The sequence below is a fragment of the Strongylocentrotus purpuratus genome, unplaced genomic scaffold, assembly GCF_000002235.5.
Source record: "Strongylocentrotus purpuratus isolate Spur 01 unplaced genomic scaffold, Spur_5.0 spur5_scaffold_4, whole genome shotgun sequence".
Taxonomy (NCBI): Eukaryota; Metazoa; Echinodermata; class Echinoidea; order Camarodonta; family Strongylocentrotidae; genus Strongylocentrotus; species Strongylocentrotus purpuratus.
In genome coordinates this window covers 33,318,420-33,336,480 of record NW_022145610.1, presented here as the reverse complement: position 1 = coordinate 33,336,480, position 18,061 = coordinate 33,318,420, and the positions used below count along the sequence as shown (strand labels likewise).

Genomic DNA, 18,061 nt, shown 5'->3' with positions numbered 1-18,061 from the left:
ACAGAAAAGTTTCAATTTGTATTTGTTTAACAAGGCAAAGAAAATGCATGTGTCCTTTTTAATAGTATAATCAAAAACCTCTTTGTGCATCAAGAAAATCAAGGTGTATATAGAAGTATGATCAAAGTAAAAAAGAACAAAGTAACAATTACCAAGATTGTACAAGATACGATTAGCATTAAATGCTATTTTCTGGTCCCATTTATCCTTTCAATGTTAACCATTCACATTTGATTGTTATATTGATGTACTTTTGTTTAGATAATAAATTTCAAACTCTAACTCAAACATGTTTATGGCCCTATAATACTTAGATGCTGCTTATAAGTATCGGTGTGCCTGGTGATAAATCGTAGGCTTACTTTTCAGGATTCCTGAATCCTTCCCCCTATACATGGTGCAACCGTAAGCCTACCGTATACCTTTAATACTTATTGTGAAAAGTGCAACATTATTATTTCTCTGCCACCAGCAGAGAAGCCATAAGGCATTCAAGCAATCAAGAATGTCCTTCCTAGCTGGTATCCAATTATTACATGTGGGTAATGAGTGGCACATGTAGTAGAAAGATATCTTGCAAATTGGAAATTGCGGTGAGGTAATTTTTCTCATTTTGACCTTGACTGAAATTCATGTGGTTATTCATGAATTAATCCATTTCCCCCCAATAAACCAGGAAGAAAATGAAAATGTGACTACCTTATTGCACATACTAAAGCTGAATGAATTTGATCTACCCCAAATTTGAACAGGGATGATGATAATGATGAAGAAAAAAAACTGAATTGAGAATAGCATAAACTGTTAATGGCATTTACAGTGTATTAACCACCAATCGTAGTATACATGAATACATGATGTGCTATATGTATATGAGTTTGACATTCAATGCAAAATGGGTTCTTATATCATACTGACATACATGTATGGCCTTCACCTGAGAATAGATCAAATTAACACACACACACACACAACATTGTGCTTGAAATGAAAAGTGCTAAAATGTACTCCACAATGAGATGCTGAAAATTTCTATGTGTAGAATGAATTGCTTGAATTGTACATATATAGAAAGTTATTTGTGAAATTCATACAAGCATGATCATAATTGACATCAGTATGATTGCATTTCATTAGTGATCTGATCTGTGTATTGGAAATGTGTAAAAACAATCATCATATTCACCGTCAATACAATAAGTTTTATCAATTGATTTCATTATAATCAATATCATTCATACTATTTTCAATTATATAAGTCTATAAATATCTACATCTACATTACATATATAAGGTAAAGCTAATAATTAATATTTTACTGGCTATTAATCTTGCAAGTGATTTATGATTTTTACATCATTTATCTATTATTTCGCTACTGAAATACGGAGTGTATATACTCATATATATATATAAAGTTAGTAGTCTGCTTTGGAATCCTTTGGGAAATAGAAAAATTTGAATGTAATAAAGTACGCCGGCAAACATCTGAAACTTCAAAGGAATCGTGTTTTCATCCTTCACCTTGTTATGTATATATATATATATACAGTATTCTTTTTTAGTCTCACTGGCACCTTAGATTGGGAATCTAGATATTTTCACTCTGCAAATTCCAAGATTTGAAAGTATTGTGTTTAGAAAATCACCAAAGCAGACTCCTTATTATATATATGAATATATACAGACACACTTGTTAAGGCAATCAATTTATAAACATAAACATTCATTTGGCAAAAAGGAGATCGTACAAACTTCGAGATGCTGATAAGAGTGTCGCTCTTGCAGCATGAGCTGTTGGAATATATCTTTGGTACTTGAGGTATAGAGGCTGTTTGGTTGTGGACGGTGGGAGGGTGGGAAGCATTGCTCAGGAAGACTTGAGTTGAAGATCTTTGGCGTGTTGCGTTACTAGATGATTATCACCGTATGCGGTCTCTAGCAGGGGTATGGCCTGGAATGTATATAGAGACAGTATAGCAGGTGACAGTTGTGTTTTTTTCTTCTTGTGTTTAAAAAAAATGTTACTGTGGAGGTAGCTATGGCAACTATGTTCTAAAGTAAAGCATTTATTCTGCATTGCTTCTTAAATTCCAAGTGTAAAAATGGTATTTATTGCACATCCTTTCAAAATGGTGGTGGGCTGGAGTTTTCCCCAGAGATTAAAGTTTGGGAATACAACTTCTGCTGGCAAGCCTTAGTTGTATAGGAGAGGAGATACAGAAACAAAGAAGGAAACAGAAAACAAGTTTTGGAAGCAAGAGAGACAGCAACATACAAATAAACAGGAGATAAAAGTCACAAAAGACATGACAAGAGCCTAAAGTAAAATACAGCAAAAAGGGAAAAGGACAAAAGAGGGTTGCAGAAAGGAAAGAAAGAAAGAGAGAGAGAGAGAGAGAGAGAGAGAGAGAGAGAGAGAGGGGGGGGGGGGGACCGGGGGTAAGAAACACATTTTCTTACCTGTTCTAAGACTTCACATGTCTTGGTGTTATCTCCAAGGTTGTAATGAATGATACTCAGTTTCAGAAGAAAGAAGGCAATGTATGGGTCTTCACTGCTCAGATGCAACCTGCATGATAAAATATAATTGGATGATAATTAGTTTAGTGATCTCCTTAGCTATGGCATAAAATTATGCCATATTCTAACACATGCTAAGATAACAAACATCAGAACTTTTAACCCCTTCAAATTATGATATTTTTCAGGGAGAGAAGGGGCAGCCCAAGCAAATGTGCTGACATTTTGTACAGGAAGAGTATTTTCCCATACTTGCTCACAGAAGATACATGCACCAATAAAATCTCTCAATTCATTATGGGGGGGGGGGGGGGTGGACATTGGCACCGATGACTGCTCCAACCCTCCCTCTTTGGCCAATTGTTATGCCTTCTTATATATTCATTTTAAGAGAAACTTCCAGCAGCATGGATGTTTCACAAATAGCATGTACAGCAAGAGGATATGTGTATCCCTACTAAACAGGTGATATAAATCAGAACAAATTGATAATGAACAAAAATGAAAATGTAATAACATCATTAATTTATCCTGCAGATATGAATACTGCAAAAAATGTCAGCAGTACTTTATTTTTAAATATTGCCTGGCTGTCATTTTTGGGGGGTCTTATTTTACAGAGCATTCAAGTATATCAAACATTGTATATAGTTAACGAGCAAAGTAACCTAATTGATACAGGGGAGGAGTAGAATACATTAAAGGGATTGGGTAATTTTGTCTTAGATCTTTTAAAAAATCCTGGACTTAGCTCTTGCTGCAATGATAATTATAAACCTTTAGGTCATTCAGGAACCCCATAACTTTAACAAGTCGATCGCCTGTCTGATTAACAAGATATTTATGATTGGGAATCGAAACCAAATTTTGTGTTTTCCTAACAGTTTTCGTAACACTACAGTCTATTGGGGAAACGAGTATGGTAAAACTGGTCACTCAAAGATTTTTACTTTTTTGAGGCACTTCTTGATCTAATTTGAAGCGCAATTATTTTAGGGCTTCAATATTACACCATATCACAGACACTGATAACCAGTATGGCCGTGTATCTCAGATTTAACATTGTTAAACGGTGCCTTTAAGCATGAGTTTGTGATAGGTACGCTGTATTACCTCAGAGCCTCCAGGACTCCTTGGCTTGCCTCCAGTGCCTCCTTCCAATGACCATAGCAGGAGAACGTTCCCATGGCCTCCAGACGGATCCTCATCACACAGTGATGGGTCGGGTGGAGCAGTGTGGACTGCTCCCTGAGGCACTGCTTTAAGATGACTGCTAGTCGATTGTCATGTGATTACACAGGTTAAGGTCAAAGGGGAACTCTTCAATGAAACAAGGGAATGTTTAAATCCCCACTGCACTACTTATAGCTACTTGCGCCCTCTATATAGCAAACAATGCCTAATCGGTGCCTCTTGGTCCCCCATGATCCCCTTTTTCTAATGTTAATTGAGAGCTGATTTGATGAGATAACCACCTGTCAGCGACCTTGCAGGGAGGTCTAATCCCCCTGGCCAAACTAGTACAGACAGGCTTAAACTGTCCCATTTGATTTCAATTGATTTGACATGGTATTCAATTGTTTAAAGTTTAAAACAATTATAAAAACTGATTTGACATTTAAAAAAACAACATGAGATTTAAAAAAATACATACATATAAATGGTAATTGTAAAAAGCACAAATAACATCAAAATTTTGATCTGATTTAGGTTATGGTAGTAGAAAATGAAGATCTATACAATATGATTGTGATTGATTAAATTAGAGGTTACAAACAGTCAATACAATTCAAGGCAGATTGAATAAGTAGATAGTCATTACGATGATTACGGTATATGTTTTTTGTGATTCATATTCCAGACAAAAACACTTGCAAAAGAATAACACTTCCATTACAATTTGAAAATTAAACAAAGGTAAATACATAATGAGATATCAAAGCATAGGTGTCTAACAGTTAGATGCATCAGCAATGTTACATGTAAATCTTATTGCAAATGTTCTTTATTGTACATTTACACTGAAATTAATGCAGAAAAATTATATCATCACCTTCCACGATGGCTAAAAACTACAAAAGACCATGTGCTTGTAGAAAGTACTGGAAAACAAAAGATATATTCTTTAACTTTTTAAGAATCTGACATCACATTTACAAATATCATGTATTTTCTCATGTCCGATAGTCCTAAAAGATTATTCAAATATGAACAAACTAAAGGATATTTTCTGAGTTGGCCTCCACTGTGTCCCGGTGGTTCTTTTTAACTTCCTCTAGCACCTCCTCAGAAAAGGCTTCTACCCTGCTCACAGCAGTGGAATGTTCCAAGGAAGTTATTTCAGTATGGCAGGTAGTGCATATCTGGAAGAATCCATCTGATAAATGGTGGGGGGGGGGGGGGGGGGGGGAGGTTAAAAAAATGATATAATGCAGGAAAACAGAGCATTTCAAAATTAATAAATTTACTTAATAGTTCTAACAGGTGGTGTATTGTACGCATAACTTTTTAAAGGCCCACTGCAGTACTTGTAGCTACTTGCGTCCTCTATATAACAATCAATGCCTAATCGGTGACCATTGGTCCCCCATGGTCCCTTTTTCTTATGTTAATTAAGAGCTGAGTTGATGAGATAACCATCTGTCCAGTGACCTTGCAGGGCAGTCTAATCCCTCCTATAAACTAGTACAGATAAGCTTTAAAGTGTTCAGAGAGAGATTTGGAATACGCAGATTCAATGTTGTAGAAGAATATATTATTTTCCATGATATTTCATCTTCTTCAGCAGGTAACAGATCATGTTGAACTACGGTCAGTATGAAATAATTTTATTTACTCCTTAACGAGGGTTTAAAATCTCTCCCTTGAATTCAAGTGTTGAACCTTGTGTTTGAATTAGGAATGTCTACATTTTCTTTGAGAAACAGAAACACTTGCTTCTAAAGTTTATATCTGTGTTAGCTCATTTATGCCTAATTTATTAATGCATCAAAACATTTTAAAGGTAAAGACCAGTAATGGAAACGCCCCAATTTCAAAAAATGAAATGAAAGCTCTTATTACCAATCATGTGAAAGAGTATGTTTTGACTAATACATGATGATAACAATTTTGCCGGGAAACCGGCTACTAATTGATATATTTGGTTAATTAGTTTATCTATTGGTGTGTGAGGGATAAACGCATGTGTGCGTAGTCCCATATACATCTTTCTGTGTACAGTGCTTGTAACTTTACGAAGACTGGGCTAAATTTCTTGTCATTTTGATGATTCCAGAACCTGCAGTACACACCAATACTTATATGCTAGATGATCAACCTTTTCTGATCGATTCCACAATGTTTCTTTCACAATGCAATCGCATGACCATAAGTCAAAAATTCACTCTTGAAAATTCTGGTGTGAACATTTACCCCAAAGCATAGCGGCCTAAAAGGGGTTAACAAACAAACAAACATACACACAAACAAACAAACAAGTACCTTGAACAGGAAGAACAGGATCAAGGCAGCTTTCATTTGGACATTTGACACACAGCATAAGATTGTCCTGAGAGACAAAAAGCATGATACAAATTTGTGAAAATGGTGTTCATCTCACATATAAATAGCACACACAAGTAAACATAATGAATATGATAGGATACATTTTGACAACTCTAATACATGAAAGTAGTATAATAGTGTCATCTTTTAACAATCTTAATATACATATTTTAATATACTCACAGGATTACCTATAAATAAAAGACAGATAAAATGAGCTTTAAAGCCCATCACATAACTGTATACAATCCAACTATGACCAGATTTCTGACAAAAAAAAGTATCAGCAGTATGATATCAAGGATTATGAACTGTAAATATCTTTGAGTTTGCAGTAACAATTGTTATGTCACTGCATAGCTTTTGATGACTAGCTTTGAAGGAAAAAAATGCCTGAATTTAGGATTAGAAATGGTGATTGAATAATTCAAAATCTTCCTAATCAAATTTTCAAAATCTGTCTCTAATAGGGAGCTGATTAAGCCTTATCTTGGACTAGAAGGATAATAATGGCTCTTAATTTTTATTCTACTATTAAATGACCATTCAGCTAAATGCAATAATATGGCCACAATCTGAACATTAACAAAGGGGTTGTACATGTATGCATCCCATCCAAATTTACATCACATAACAGCTTTTCCTTGCAGTTAACAAAGCACATTCACAATTCCCTGCATATGTATTTGGGATACTTTAACAATATCAGACTGAAAAGGCGCAATGCCTCAGGTCCTGGGTTCAGCACCAAGTTGATGCTCTAGTGCCCTTTTGTAAGGCATTAATCCTGATTACCAAGTCCCTCGAAGAGGACTTAACGCTGTTGGTCCTCTGGTTGTGTATGTACAATCATACACATGCTTTCTTAGCAGTCAGGTAAAACCAACCAACCAACCTCCCCCCTCCCCACCCCCCTCCTCCAACAACAAAAAAATTAGAAAAGCTGTACAGCCAACATAAACACAGAACACCCCATCTTTTCTAGCAAAATAGATGAGACCTACATGTATAAACCACCTGTTGCTGCAAACCCATGCAATATCTTCACACACATGAGGAGCTTACCCTTGCAGAATCCAAACATCGAGGGCACTGGCAGGTGAAGCCATAGATCGATCTGAGTTTCTCTCGTCTTAGAGGAGAGGGTAAAAGGCTGCTCATGTAGCTGATACAACACTAGAAAGAAAGAAAGAAGATAAAAACAATAGCAAACAACACTTACCTCCAACATTGTACTATCAATACTGCTGAATAAGTCACTTTAAATACTTAATGCATACAATAAAAACTAGAAAGAATCATCTTGTACTGTATGTAGAAGGCTTCAAGATCAAAAGAATGCTAGTTAAACAAAAAACCCAAAATACATGAATATTCAGCTTCTGTGATTTTTTTGTTGTTGAATTTTGTTGATTTTTTTTTTTTTTGGGGGGGGGGGATGGGTAAAATATAATTCCACGTTTGATCCATTCACTTAGATTATAATGATGTTAAACTGCAAGAGAATCAAGTAAAACCAATAATCAGCTGGTTGTTTGTGTTTCGACAAACTCTTCAGATAAAAGTGCAATATGAGACTTATTATATTCAACATGTTCCATTCACATCACCACTATTGTTTATTATCATTTTTAAAAACTGGCCAATGGTTGCCATAAAAAATATTGTACTCTATTCTTCACATTGGGTGCATGTGTCACACACAACATGGCATTTCAGAGAGTTTAAATATATTTCAAGAAAATCAAAATTGTTTACCTCCTCTCCAATCTCTATCCTTTTGATGGCTCTAACGCTCAGTCTGCTGCCCTCAAACACAAAGGTGCAATTAGGCTCACAGCTATGGTTGAACATTGATGCTCTACAGAGAGATATTGGAAGAAGAAAAAAAAGGACAAAACAATGGATTTATAAAGACCAGTCCAATTGTTCCCACTTACAGTGTATTTGTATTATACTATATAATATATATCAATAAACATATCCATATCTGCAATTGTAATTATCTTCTAAAATTCTGTTCTGTGTAAAGCTCATAGAGGCACTTTGAGTATAATGAGCTAAAAAAGAATCTTATTACTCTTATTGTTGCTGCCAGAGCAAAAACAGTCACCTTAATTTATCTTACACCCTTTCAACACTGCTGTTACATTTTGCAGAGACCCATACAGAATATTGAATTGTTAAAAGTGTCAGAATCTCACCTAATATAAAGGGCCTCGCCAACGATAGTCCTTGTCATCTCGTCATACATGGAGAATGAATTGATAGTGAGCTTCTGATACGTGTCTAGAACCTCTTGGCTTCTGAAGGGAGAGAGATGGCTCCGGAGCTTACTCCTCCAGCCCTTCTCGTAACAGCGGAACAAACTCAGGAGGTGCTCCTGAGCCTTAGTGGAAAGCTGGACTAGAAAAGAGAATGCAATGCATGCCTTTTATCTAAAACAACCTTTTTTATACTTTTATTTTGAATTTCATTATAATTTGAATTTTGAAGAAGGATTTGAATAATCATTGCATAGTGTTCTTCCCAATGAATATCACATATGGTATCAATCAATTTTTTTATTTATTTACTTTTTTTTTTTTTGGGGGGGGGGGGGGGAGGTTGGGCTTCAAAGAGTAAAGTCAAAGGTAAATTCTCCTGAGCAAGAGTAAACTAGATGGAACTTATGATGCCTCAGCCATAGAGTAAAATCACGAACCAAAACAGAAGCGATTTTTCAAATTCAAGTTTAATTGTAATCCATTAACAGGTTCTCAGAATATTGTGATTACAAGCTATTTTTCATATACATGTACAGTATGACCCTTTTATCTTTGACCTCATGACTCTAAAATCTAATCAGTTCATTGGCTTTGCAAGATACATACATGTCTTTAGTTTGCTGGTAATCCGTCCATCGGTTCTAATAATAATGCAATCACAAGCTTTTTTGCATATAATTATCTTTGACCTCATGAACCCAAAATATAATAAATTCATTAGCTCTGCAAGATACATACATGACCTATGTTTGGCAGGAATCCATCAATCGGTTTTCGAGATAACACGATCACGAGAACGAGACGTACAGATAGTTTCAAAAGTGCTCAACCTTTGCTGTCTTAGGCATTCCTTGAAAGTATCTACTTTCTACATGCAAGTTTCTCTATTCTAAATAGATATTTGAAAATGTATCTTGTCCTTGCTTAGAGTACATTATCCCTCAACAAGTTAAAACTGCTACAAAACATTGACATATGTGCATACTGCTATATCATAACATAGCACAAGATGTAACAGATAAAACAAATCAAGCAAGCAAACTTACATGAACAAAGATCCCTGTATGAAGAAGGAAACTCACAAAGAGTCCCGTTGGATTTCTTTAACTCATAATTCTGGCAATGAGAAGAGAAAATCAAAATTTCTTTGAAAAACAGATTTTGGTTCACGAGGAGATGTTATATAAAATATGTTCATAAAACTTACTACTTTCTGAAGTAAAAATAAGATATAGACCTATATGTACTATAAAAAGGAGATAAGTAAAAAAAGATAAAGTAAGGATTGAAAAAGAAAGACATTAGTTTACAAAAAGAGATTACCAGTATATATTAAAGTGATAATAAACTTGATCATGATGAATGACTAGAGTGAAGTATACTGAAATAATATCCAGTTTAATCATCTTTAAAATCAAATTAACATTTTATGGTTGTTGGTTAATTATGGATAAGTCATTTGGTGCAGGTTCACAGATTTTGTTCTCTTTTTTTCTGGTATGTTACAATTACAACGTATTTGGTATAATTTAAGCACTAAAAAGGCAGTACCTGTAAGATATTACATTTTTTTTGTAAATACCTTAAATTCAAACATTGACTTTTTTTTAAATTTACAAATTAATGCTAAAATATCCTTCCAAAAGATTTATATGACAAGCTTTTGTAAATAATAATTTCTTTTCGTCCACGGTAAAAATATTGTCTATTGGCTGTACCTTGCTTTTCAGGATCATCTTCGTCAGGAGTCGGAGAGTGACGTCATCCTTTTCCTTACCCTGTAACAGTTTACATTCATAGCGATGCTCTTTACGACCTGCAACCTAGTAGCATAGTCATGGAATTCACAAGAAGTATACATATGAATAGGGTAGGAAGGAAATCAAGCAAATCAGGGGGTGAGAGTCAGAGAGACATGTAAAGACATATACACAGACAGACAGAAAGAAACAGAGACAAATAGAGAAAGAAAGAAAGACAAAGAGAGAGAGAGAGAGAGAGAGAGAGAGAGAGAGAGAGAGCAAATGAAAGAAAGGGCATATTCACTATGAACATGACAGACAAAGAAAGCAGACAAAATATACAGTTCCTCAGGTAGACAAAGGAACATCCCTTCACTGCTATTATGTAAAAAGGTGAATATGCATGTGACACCTGTTCTACACATTTTTACATAATAGCAATGAAGGGATGTTCCTTTGTCTACCTGAGGAACTGTATATTTTGTCCGCTTTCTTTGTCTGTCATGTTCATAGTGATTATAACCAACAGAGTACCAGCTAGATGGATGGTATTCAAATGCAATCCCCAGTACATACAGACATTAATCCTGCTGCAGAGGGGCATATAAGTAATTATACTTGAAGCCCAACAAGGTAAAAATCAAGGTAAAATACAATTCTATGTAAATTACAAAAAAAAATCACACTTATTCATTAAATCACTTTCTATAATAATAGATAATTATAAGAATGATTACAACTGGACTTTTAGAGCATTTAAGTCTACTAGCCAGGATAAAAGCTGAAATGGCTTCAAAACTTAGACAACCGCACTAATGGTCTAAAGTCACTACGATTTAGAGACCATTAAGCTTTTCCTACCACAAGGAGGCATCTCATACCTTGAGATATTAGAGTGTGTTATTAATATGACTTTTCAGAATCTCTATTAACAAGACTATCACATGTTTGAATGTTCATATTAAATTTGATTGCAAGTTTTTCCAAAAAGCAGATTGTAGTTGGATCATATATTATAGCATAGCTGCCAACATTTGGAATTTTCAATTAGTAACATTTAAGTAAAACTGAATATTACGTGCGCAAAGCGCACATCTATGTCAGACCTGCCAACCTCTGGAGTTCAAAAGCTGCATTCTTCAATCCCAAAAGTTGTATTTTACTGACAAACATTGTATTTGTATTTTTTTTTATGGATCATTGGTTGAATATGCATGATTACGTCATAACCAATAAACATCCCCAAATTGCCCATGTGAGGTGCTTGTAGGATACTTTACAGGACAGAATGGCATACCTGCCAACCACCCCGATTTAGGCGGAGTTCCTCCGCATTTTTCATACCAACTCCGAATTCCGAATGCATGCCTCAAAACTCCGATTTTTTTTAAATTTAATTTTTTTTTTTTTTTTTTGCACTTGGAGAGTATATAACTATTATGTTTGTATTTCGAAATGTAAAGCGCCTTGAGCATGTTCATGTAAAGGCGCTCAATAAATACCAATATGTATGTATGTATGTATAAGACTAAAGCATAACACAGCACTGATAACCAGATCACGCCAACATCCGCGCTCGCGCTCATAGAAGATATACACAGCGCAGCCCGAACGTGATCATTAGTTCCCCCCCCCCCCCAATCTACGGGCTACTACCCCAATCCTTCGGTGGTTCCCGACCTCGTAGTCCATCCAGAAAAATTTACTCCTAATTTCTCTTGTCTCAGGTTGGCAGGTATGAATTCGCATTTTGCTGTTGAAAATGGCACACACACAAAAAAAAATACGTGTAATTGTTTTTTGTTTTTTTAATTCGTAATAATAGAAAGGGTATTTGCAATTTCGTAGCGAGGGTGGGAAATTCGTAACAATTACAATTTTTTTGTAACAGTTGGCAGCTATATTATAGTGTGCTGTGGGCCGTACAGGGAGCTCACCTTGCATGCTTTGTTGCAATAAACCACTCTCTTGCAGGATTTACAGTTCTTTGACTCAACCTCACTAGAAGAAAATCAGGAAATGCGTGAAAGTGCTTATTACGTTTAGAATAAAAATACAATACACATATATTTAACCTTTACATTTCACTTCCATTAACAGATTGAAAAAAATCAAGCTCAGGAAAGGTCCAAAAGAACTGTGGATCTTACACACAAAAATACATAAATATCACCAAGGTGAAATCCACTGTAGAAAATATAAAGGAGCTCTTAAAAACAAAACAAATACTCTTTTATGATGCTCTCACCCTATCGAAAAGTTTAAACCCACTTACCAAAGGCCATGAAACTATTTTAAATGATTCAGCCTTTCTGGCCAAGTGTAAAATCAGGGATCTGGGACACCATTGTCATACTACCAAGTATTACTTAATTACTTTTCTTTTTCTTCACGACCAAGATCAATGCAATCTACAGTCTGATCTGCGACACTTGAGAAGGAATGTAGGAAACTAGGATAAAGTGAAGCTTCCCAATGGCAATGGATTTAAAACTATCTACTCATATAAACTTAAAGCCTATGAATATTGCCGTCTTCTATGGTCTCAATTGTGTCAAAATCTATCTAGGTCTAGACTGTATTATCTTCTCTTTTACGTTGACTTTTCCTTGTTTGTAAGTTTCTTTTGTTTACTTTGTTTCTCTTTTTTAATCTTTTTATTGCAACTTAATTGATTTCTTTCATTTCCTTTCGCAATGTGACTTTTTTTCTCCATCTTCTCATTCTTTTCTCCTTTTCTTCTTCTTCTTCTTCCATTGTAGTACATCCCTCTAAAAGAGTATTGTCGTACTTTTCAGTCTAGTCTTCTTCTCAATTTCTTTTTTTCACCCTTCTCCTCCTTATTTCCCTTTATTTCTTTCCCCTCCTTGAATTTTCTTCTTCCCTCTCTTAATTTTTGTCTTCCTCTTCTTCCTCATGATCATCTTTCATAAATTCATTCCACCTTTTCTCATCCTTTTTTTCTTCAAATTATCTTCCACCTTCTTTGAAGGAATTTTCTTCGCTATAGATCTAGACTATCTATCTCTGTTTTTATTTTTGATCTGGACGCAGCGCGCAGTGTACTAGAGTAGGTGTAGATCTAGGCTACATGGAATGTTGTTGTTGTTGTGTTTTGAGTTATTGGCGATTAGTCAGTGATTTGACTATTGTCGCCAAATTACTTTACGGCACGTGTTATATCTCTCAATTTTGGATTTTTTTAAAAATACATTTATTTCGTTTTATATTTATCTATCTTTTAAGATAGTATCGTAAAATAATATCGTAAGCAAAACATTCATGGGCTTTGTTAGTGTTTCTTAACAGTACGTGCAGATTATTTGTTATATCACATACACACCATACATAAATATGTATATAAGATAGCACCTACACAAGCTTCTATATTCAGTAATCTTATCATACCTTTTATCATTGTTGTTACTTTTTCTTATTTTATTTTCTTAATACATTATGTTATTATATTTTTAATGTACCGAGTGTAATTTAACATATTTATAATATCGTATTATGTTTTACTGTTCTTATTTTATTTTCTTATTACATTATGATTGTTATTATATTTTTAATGTACTGAGTGTAATTTAGCATATTATAATATTGTATAATGTTTTACTATTCTTATTTTATTTTCTTATTACATTATGTTATTATATTTTTAATGTACTGAGTGTAATTTAACATATTTATAATATTGTATTATGTTTTACTGTTCTTTTTTTATTTTCTTATTACATTATGTTATTATATTTTTAATGTACTGAGTGTAATTTAGCATATTTATAATATTGTATTATATTTTACTGTTCATCAAGGGAGGTATTACTTCCTGATAGGGAACCGTTTCGTTCTGAGAAAGAACCGTACAATAGCTTTTTGTATACTGGACTCACTCTTTTTTAAGTATTCCATAATTTTTTCAGGTTGGGATTCGTTAATTTCTGTTAGAAACATAGCCCTTTCTATAATATAGTTAGGGCAATGTACTAAAAAATGTTTTACAGTCTCTATTTCACTGGGGCATCTATTACAGAAACCAGTAGCATGAATTCCCAATCTGAGGAGATCCTGGTTAAGTCCAAGGACTCCAAAGCGGAGTCGATGTATTATTGTTGAATGTTGTCTCTCTAATGAGCATATATATGGTTTATTAACATCTTTTTGATATGTTTTCAAATACGAGTTGGTTTTGTTCCACCTTTCTTGCCAAAGGAGTTTGGAACTTGTAGTAATTAAGCTTTTCATTTCTGACATATTTAGGTTATTATTGACTTCTATTTTCTTTACTAATGCGGCCTTTGCGTGGAAATCCGCCATCTCGTTCCCTTTTATTCCACAATGTCCAGGTATCCACTCTACATATATATCAACTCCTTTATTCTTTAAGTGAGTAGTCATGGTGAGAATTTCCAGAATAAAAGATTCGTCCTTCTGTTGTTGTAATGCAATAAGTGCACTCAGTGAATCACTAAAAATAACAACCCCCACATAAATGTCTAATTCATCTACCCATCTGAGAGCAAGAATGATGGCAGCCAATTCAGCCCTGTACGAAGAGGTGAAATTTGCTAACCTTTTGCTCCGATGTACAGAATAGTAAGGGACGTAAAAAGCAGCTGCAGAGGTCCCTCTTTCAGGTACTTTTGATCCATCGGTGTATATATGTAATTGAGTCGCCCATTTAGTATGTATGATTTCCAGGCTGCTTTGTTTTTGTTGTGTAGGATGATCTGTTTTCTTTATTCGAGTACTTAATTCCGTTGACACTGCCGGAGGGTAGAATAACCATGGTGGAAATGGGGAGTAGGTTATCTTTTCTATACGTTTTCCCAGCTTGCTTTGTATTCTATATCCAAAAGGTTTGTTTACGTTTTTCCCCTTCAAGTATTCAAAATGCCAACATGGTTCAATGTTTTTTAACAACGGATGATTCGCCCATCTTTCGATGTTTTGTCTATATTTACTTGAAAGCATTTGTCTTCTTATATCCAAAGGCATTTCCCCCATTTCCACCTGTAGTGATTCTAAGGAGGTTAATGGCAGCCCACCTGCGCATATCCTCAGTGCTTGGTATTGGACAGAGTCAATGGCTTTTTTGGTGGTAGCAGCTGCACTGTCATACGCCTCACATCCGTAATCATAAGACGAGTGGGACTGTACATAGTTTACCTGGTATTTCCAAGAGATAATGCACGTAAACAATGGCCACATCTGAGCTGCAATTGTTCTTCATTCAAAATGTACACGTAAGGCTCATCTTCTAGAACACATGTACCGGCTTGAATTGTTGATACTGCTCTCAAACCTCTCCCTTTTAGAGAATCTGGCGAAAACACTTCCACAAGAGTTCCCATTTTTTTGTATACCATGGTGTCTTTGAGGGGAAAAGGATAAAATAAATGCTCCAGCAAAAGCTAATGCGTATTGCATTGTTTAGTGCTGTATACTCGCTGAGAGGCACTGCATTTACACACAATACACACCAGGGGCGGATCCAGCCTAGTCTGCAAGCACAAACCCTGGTCAGTCGTAAAAGAGAGTCTGCACTATAAGACTTTCATAGGCCATGTACTATAGCTGCTCCATAGAGATATATATATCTCTATGAGCTGCTCCAACCAGTAGGTAGCTGGGCTAGGCTTCTCTCAAGGCACAATGATTTTTGGGAAATTAGGGTCTGTGCTTGCAGACTAGATCCAGCCGGCGGCAGGGGAGAGGGCAAATTTGGGGGGGGGGGGGGGGGGGGGGGGGCAATTCGTGAGAAAATATTGAGCGGCGAAACAGCCAGCCGGTGAATAAGCGGGGGGGGGGGGGGGGGTCTCCAACTTAAAAAGTAAAATTAACGTGTTTTTACCTGATTTTTTTGGCCCCGGGCCCCCTGTGCCCCCCCCCCCCCCTGGATCCACCACACAATTGCACACTAATGCACACAATGAATACGAAGTGGCTGATCGGCAAATTTGACAGTTGACTCACGATATGAATTTTCAAAATATTCTTTTTAACATTGATATAGGTTGAACAGATTGTATTTTACTGCTATTTAGGTGTCATCAATAATTGTCATTAAAGTACCGACTTTGAATGAACTCAGTTGAGTTTTGTTCAGTGGTGTTTGAAATATTGAGAATCAATAGAACAGTGTTTAATACACAGCCAGGATAGTAATGCAGTTATGTGTGAATACAATACCTACCACGGCAATTACTCCGCGGTCAATTTAAATGTATTCAGAACACTAAAGTAACCCTGGTCCCTCTTTTTAACGAAATAAATCGTGAACAAATTACTGTAGACCGAAAAATCAGTCTAGTTATGTTTTTCTGAGCCTGAGACTACGTCTGGCTTATTAATCTGGTTTCACACAATCGAGTAGAGCATAAAAAAAACTTTTCGTTTAAACCCCTTCACACAGACTGATTTTTTTTTTTCTGTCAAGAACAACTGCAGCCAGCAGCACCCGTAAAACATGATTCAAAATTAATATGTATCCTGGGCGAAGTAAAAATGAAGGATATTGTAACATCGTAGTCTTTCAGGTCTAAAAAAAGAAAGATACAATAATTAAATATTTCAAGTCTACTGAGAAAAATGAACGAATGCAAGCAACATTGAAGTCTGGATAAGAAGGATGTAACGTTGGAATCATTCAAGTCTATAAACGAAGGATGCAATCATTAATGAAATCTAAAAAGGATGCAACAATGCAACATTGAAGTCTGAATACGAACTGGATGCATAGAAGGATAATAATGATAATGATAATAAAAATTAAAAAAAATAATAAAAAAAAATAATAATAGGCATTTCTATAGCGCCATCTATCTAGAAATTCTATTCCGAGGCGCATTTATTATTACCCCGGCATTTCAATTTCAATTTTAAGGAATTAATTCCTGCCAGGTACCCATTTACATTTACATCACCTGGGTTGAGTTTGGCAAATGTAGATCAATGTCTTGCCAAAGGACATTAGTGCCGCGGCGGGACTCGAACCGCGGACCTTGTGATCCACAGTCCGGCGACTTATCCACTCGACCACGACACCTCTAGGATGCAACGTTCAAGTCTGAATATAAACAAAAATGTAACATAGAAGTCTGAATAAGAAAGATGGAACGTGGAGGTATATACACAGAACACTTTTTTATTAGCGATACAAATTTCAGGTTCCTCAAAATGACTGAATAACAATTAATAGTATACAATCGGCAACTGCATGGAGCCAACAAACAGCAATTCATCATAACTTCATGTCAACAACTGAGCTATCACTGTACGGTATCTGAGTATTATTATTATTATTATTATTGTTATCTGCTGATTGTATATTTTGAACTTCCTTTGCAGTCAATGATATATGAATAAGAATACAATCTGAAACATGTACACATATATCAGTAGGCCTACATTATAATTACTTACACGATCTGGTTAAAACATACAAATCACAATGCTTATTCTACATCCTAATCAGATGTCAAATATATACTTCATAAATTTGAAAAGAGAGTTGTTTAACTCGTGATTTAATATTTATGATATAAAACTCTTAATTAGCTGGACAGAGTATTCAAGTATTAAATTAAACCTGTTAAAGTGGCCACCTCTCTGTAGTGGTCACTTATATTGCCTGCCTAAATATAGAACATTGTGTTGTAGAACCTGTTAACAAAGTCAGCTTGTCAGGTTTTCTGGTTAGCCATAATAGGAAGATTTAATTTCACTGAATAGTTTAGCCCTAAACATGTTTGTATCCTCAAGGCTGCTTCTATAGCATGACCATTACGATGCAAATTATTATTTCCTAGTGTGCTACTTTTATCATCAGGACAATAGCCCTAATCAATAATGCAGTGCTTTTCGCTGGCTCCAAAACTGCCCATCCCGATATATACTCCAATATGAGCAGCGCAATTATTGATCATGCTTTGTGACAAGTCGAATCGATCGCTGGATCTTTACGTAACGACCATGATA

At 35.3% G+C, this 18,061-nt stretch overlaps 1 protein-coding gene across 2 annotated transcripts; it reads right to left on the bottom strand.

Moving 5' to 3' along the window:
• Nucleotides 1-776: 776 nt before the first annotated feature.
• On the bottom strand, nucleotides 777-15,456 carry LOC100890050 (N-lysine methyltransferase SMYD2). Of its 2 annotated transcripts, XM_030997553.1 has the most exons (12): nucleotides 15,251-15,456; nucleotides 12,016-12,079; nucleotides 10,055-10,159; nucleotides 9,383-9,452; nucleotides 8,274-8,475; nucleotides 7,828-7,930; nucleotides 7,135-7,245; nucleotides 6,007-6,073; nucleotides 4,751-4,900; nucleotides 3,637-3,811; nucleotides 2,464-2,572; nucleotides 777-1,954 (listed from the first exon to the last, which is right to left on the bottom strand). In XM_030997553.1, exons 1-12 carry the CDS (start codon nucleotides 15,448-15,450, stop codon nucleotides 1,871-1,873), a joined length of 1,440 nt encoding a protein of 479 aa, XP_030853413.1. In that variant the 5' UTR covers nucleotides 15,451-15,456; the 3' UTR covers nucleotides 777-1,870. The 2 variants fall into 2 exon arrangements, with proteins under 2 accessions (XP_030853413.1, XP_030853415.1); XM_030997555.1 differs by lacking the exon at nucleotides 12,016-12,079.
• Between the last annotated feature and the right edge of the window lie 2,605 nt (nucleotides 15,457-18,061).

Coding starts and splice junctions, on each gene's coding strand:
- LOC100890050 (XM_030997553.1), bottom strand. CDS start 15,450: ATGGTATACAAAAAAATGGGAACTCTTGTGGAAGTGTTTTCGCCAGAT. Junction 10,160..12,015: donor ATTGCAACAAAGCATGCAAG/GTGAGCTCCCTG, acceptor CTATGCTACTAG/GTTGCAGGTCGTAAAGAGCA. Junction 6,074..7,134: donor GATGTTTGGATTCTGCAAGG/GTAAGCTCCTCA, acceptor TTTGTCTCTCAG/GACAATCTTATGCTGTGTGT.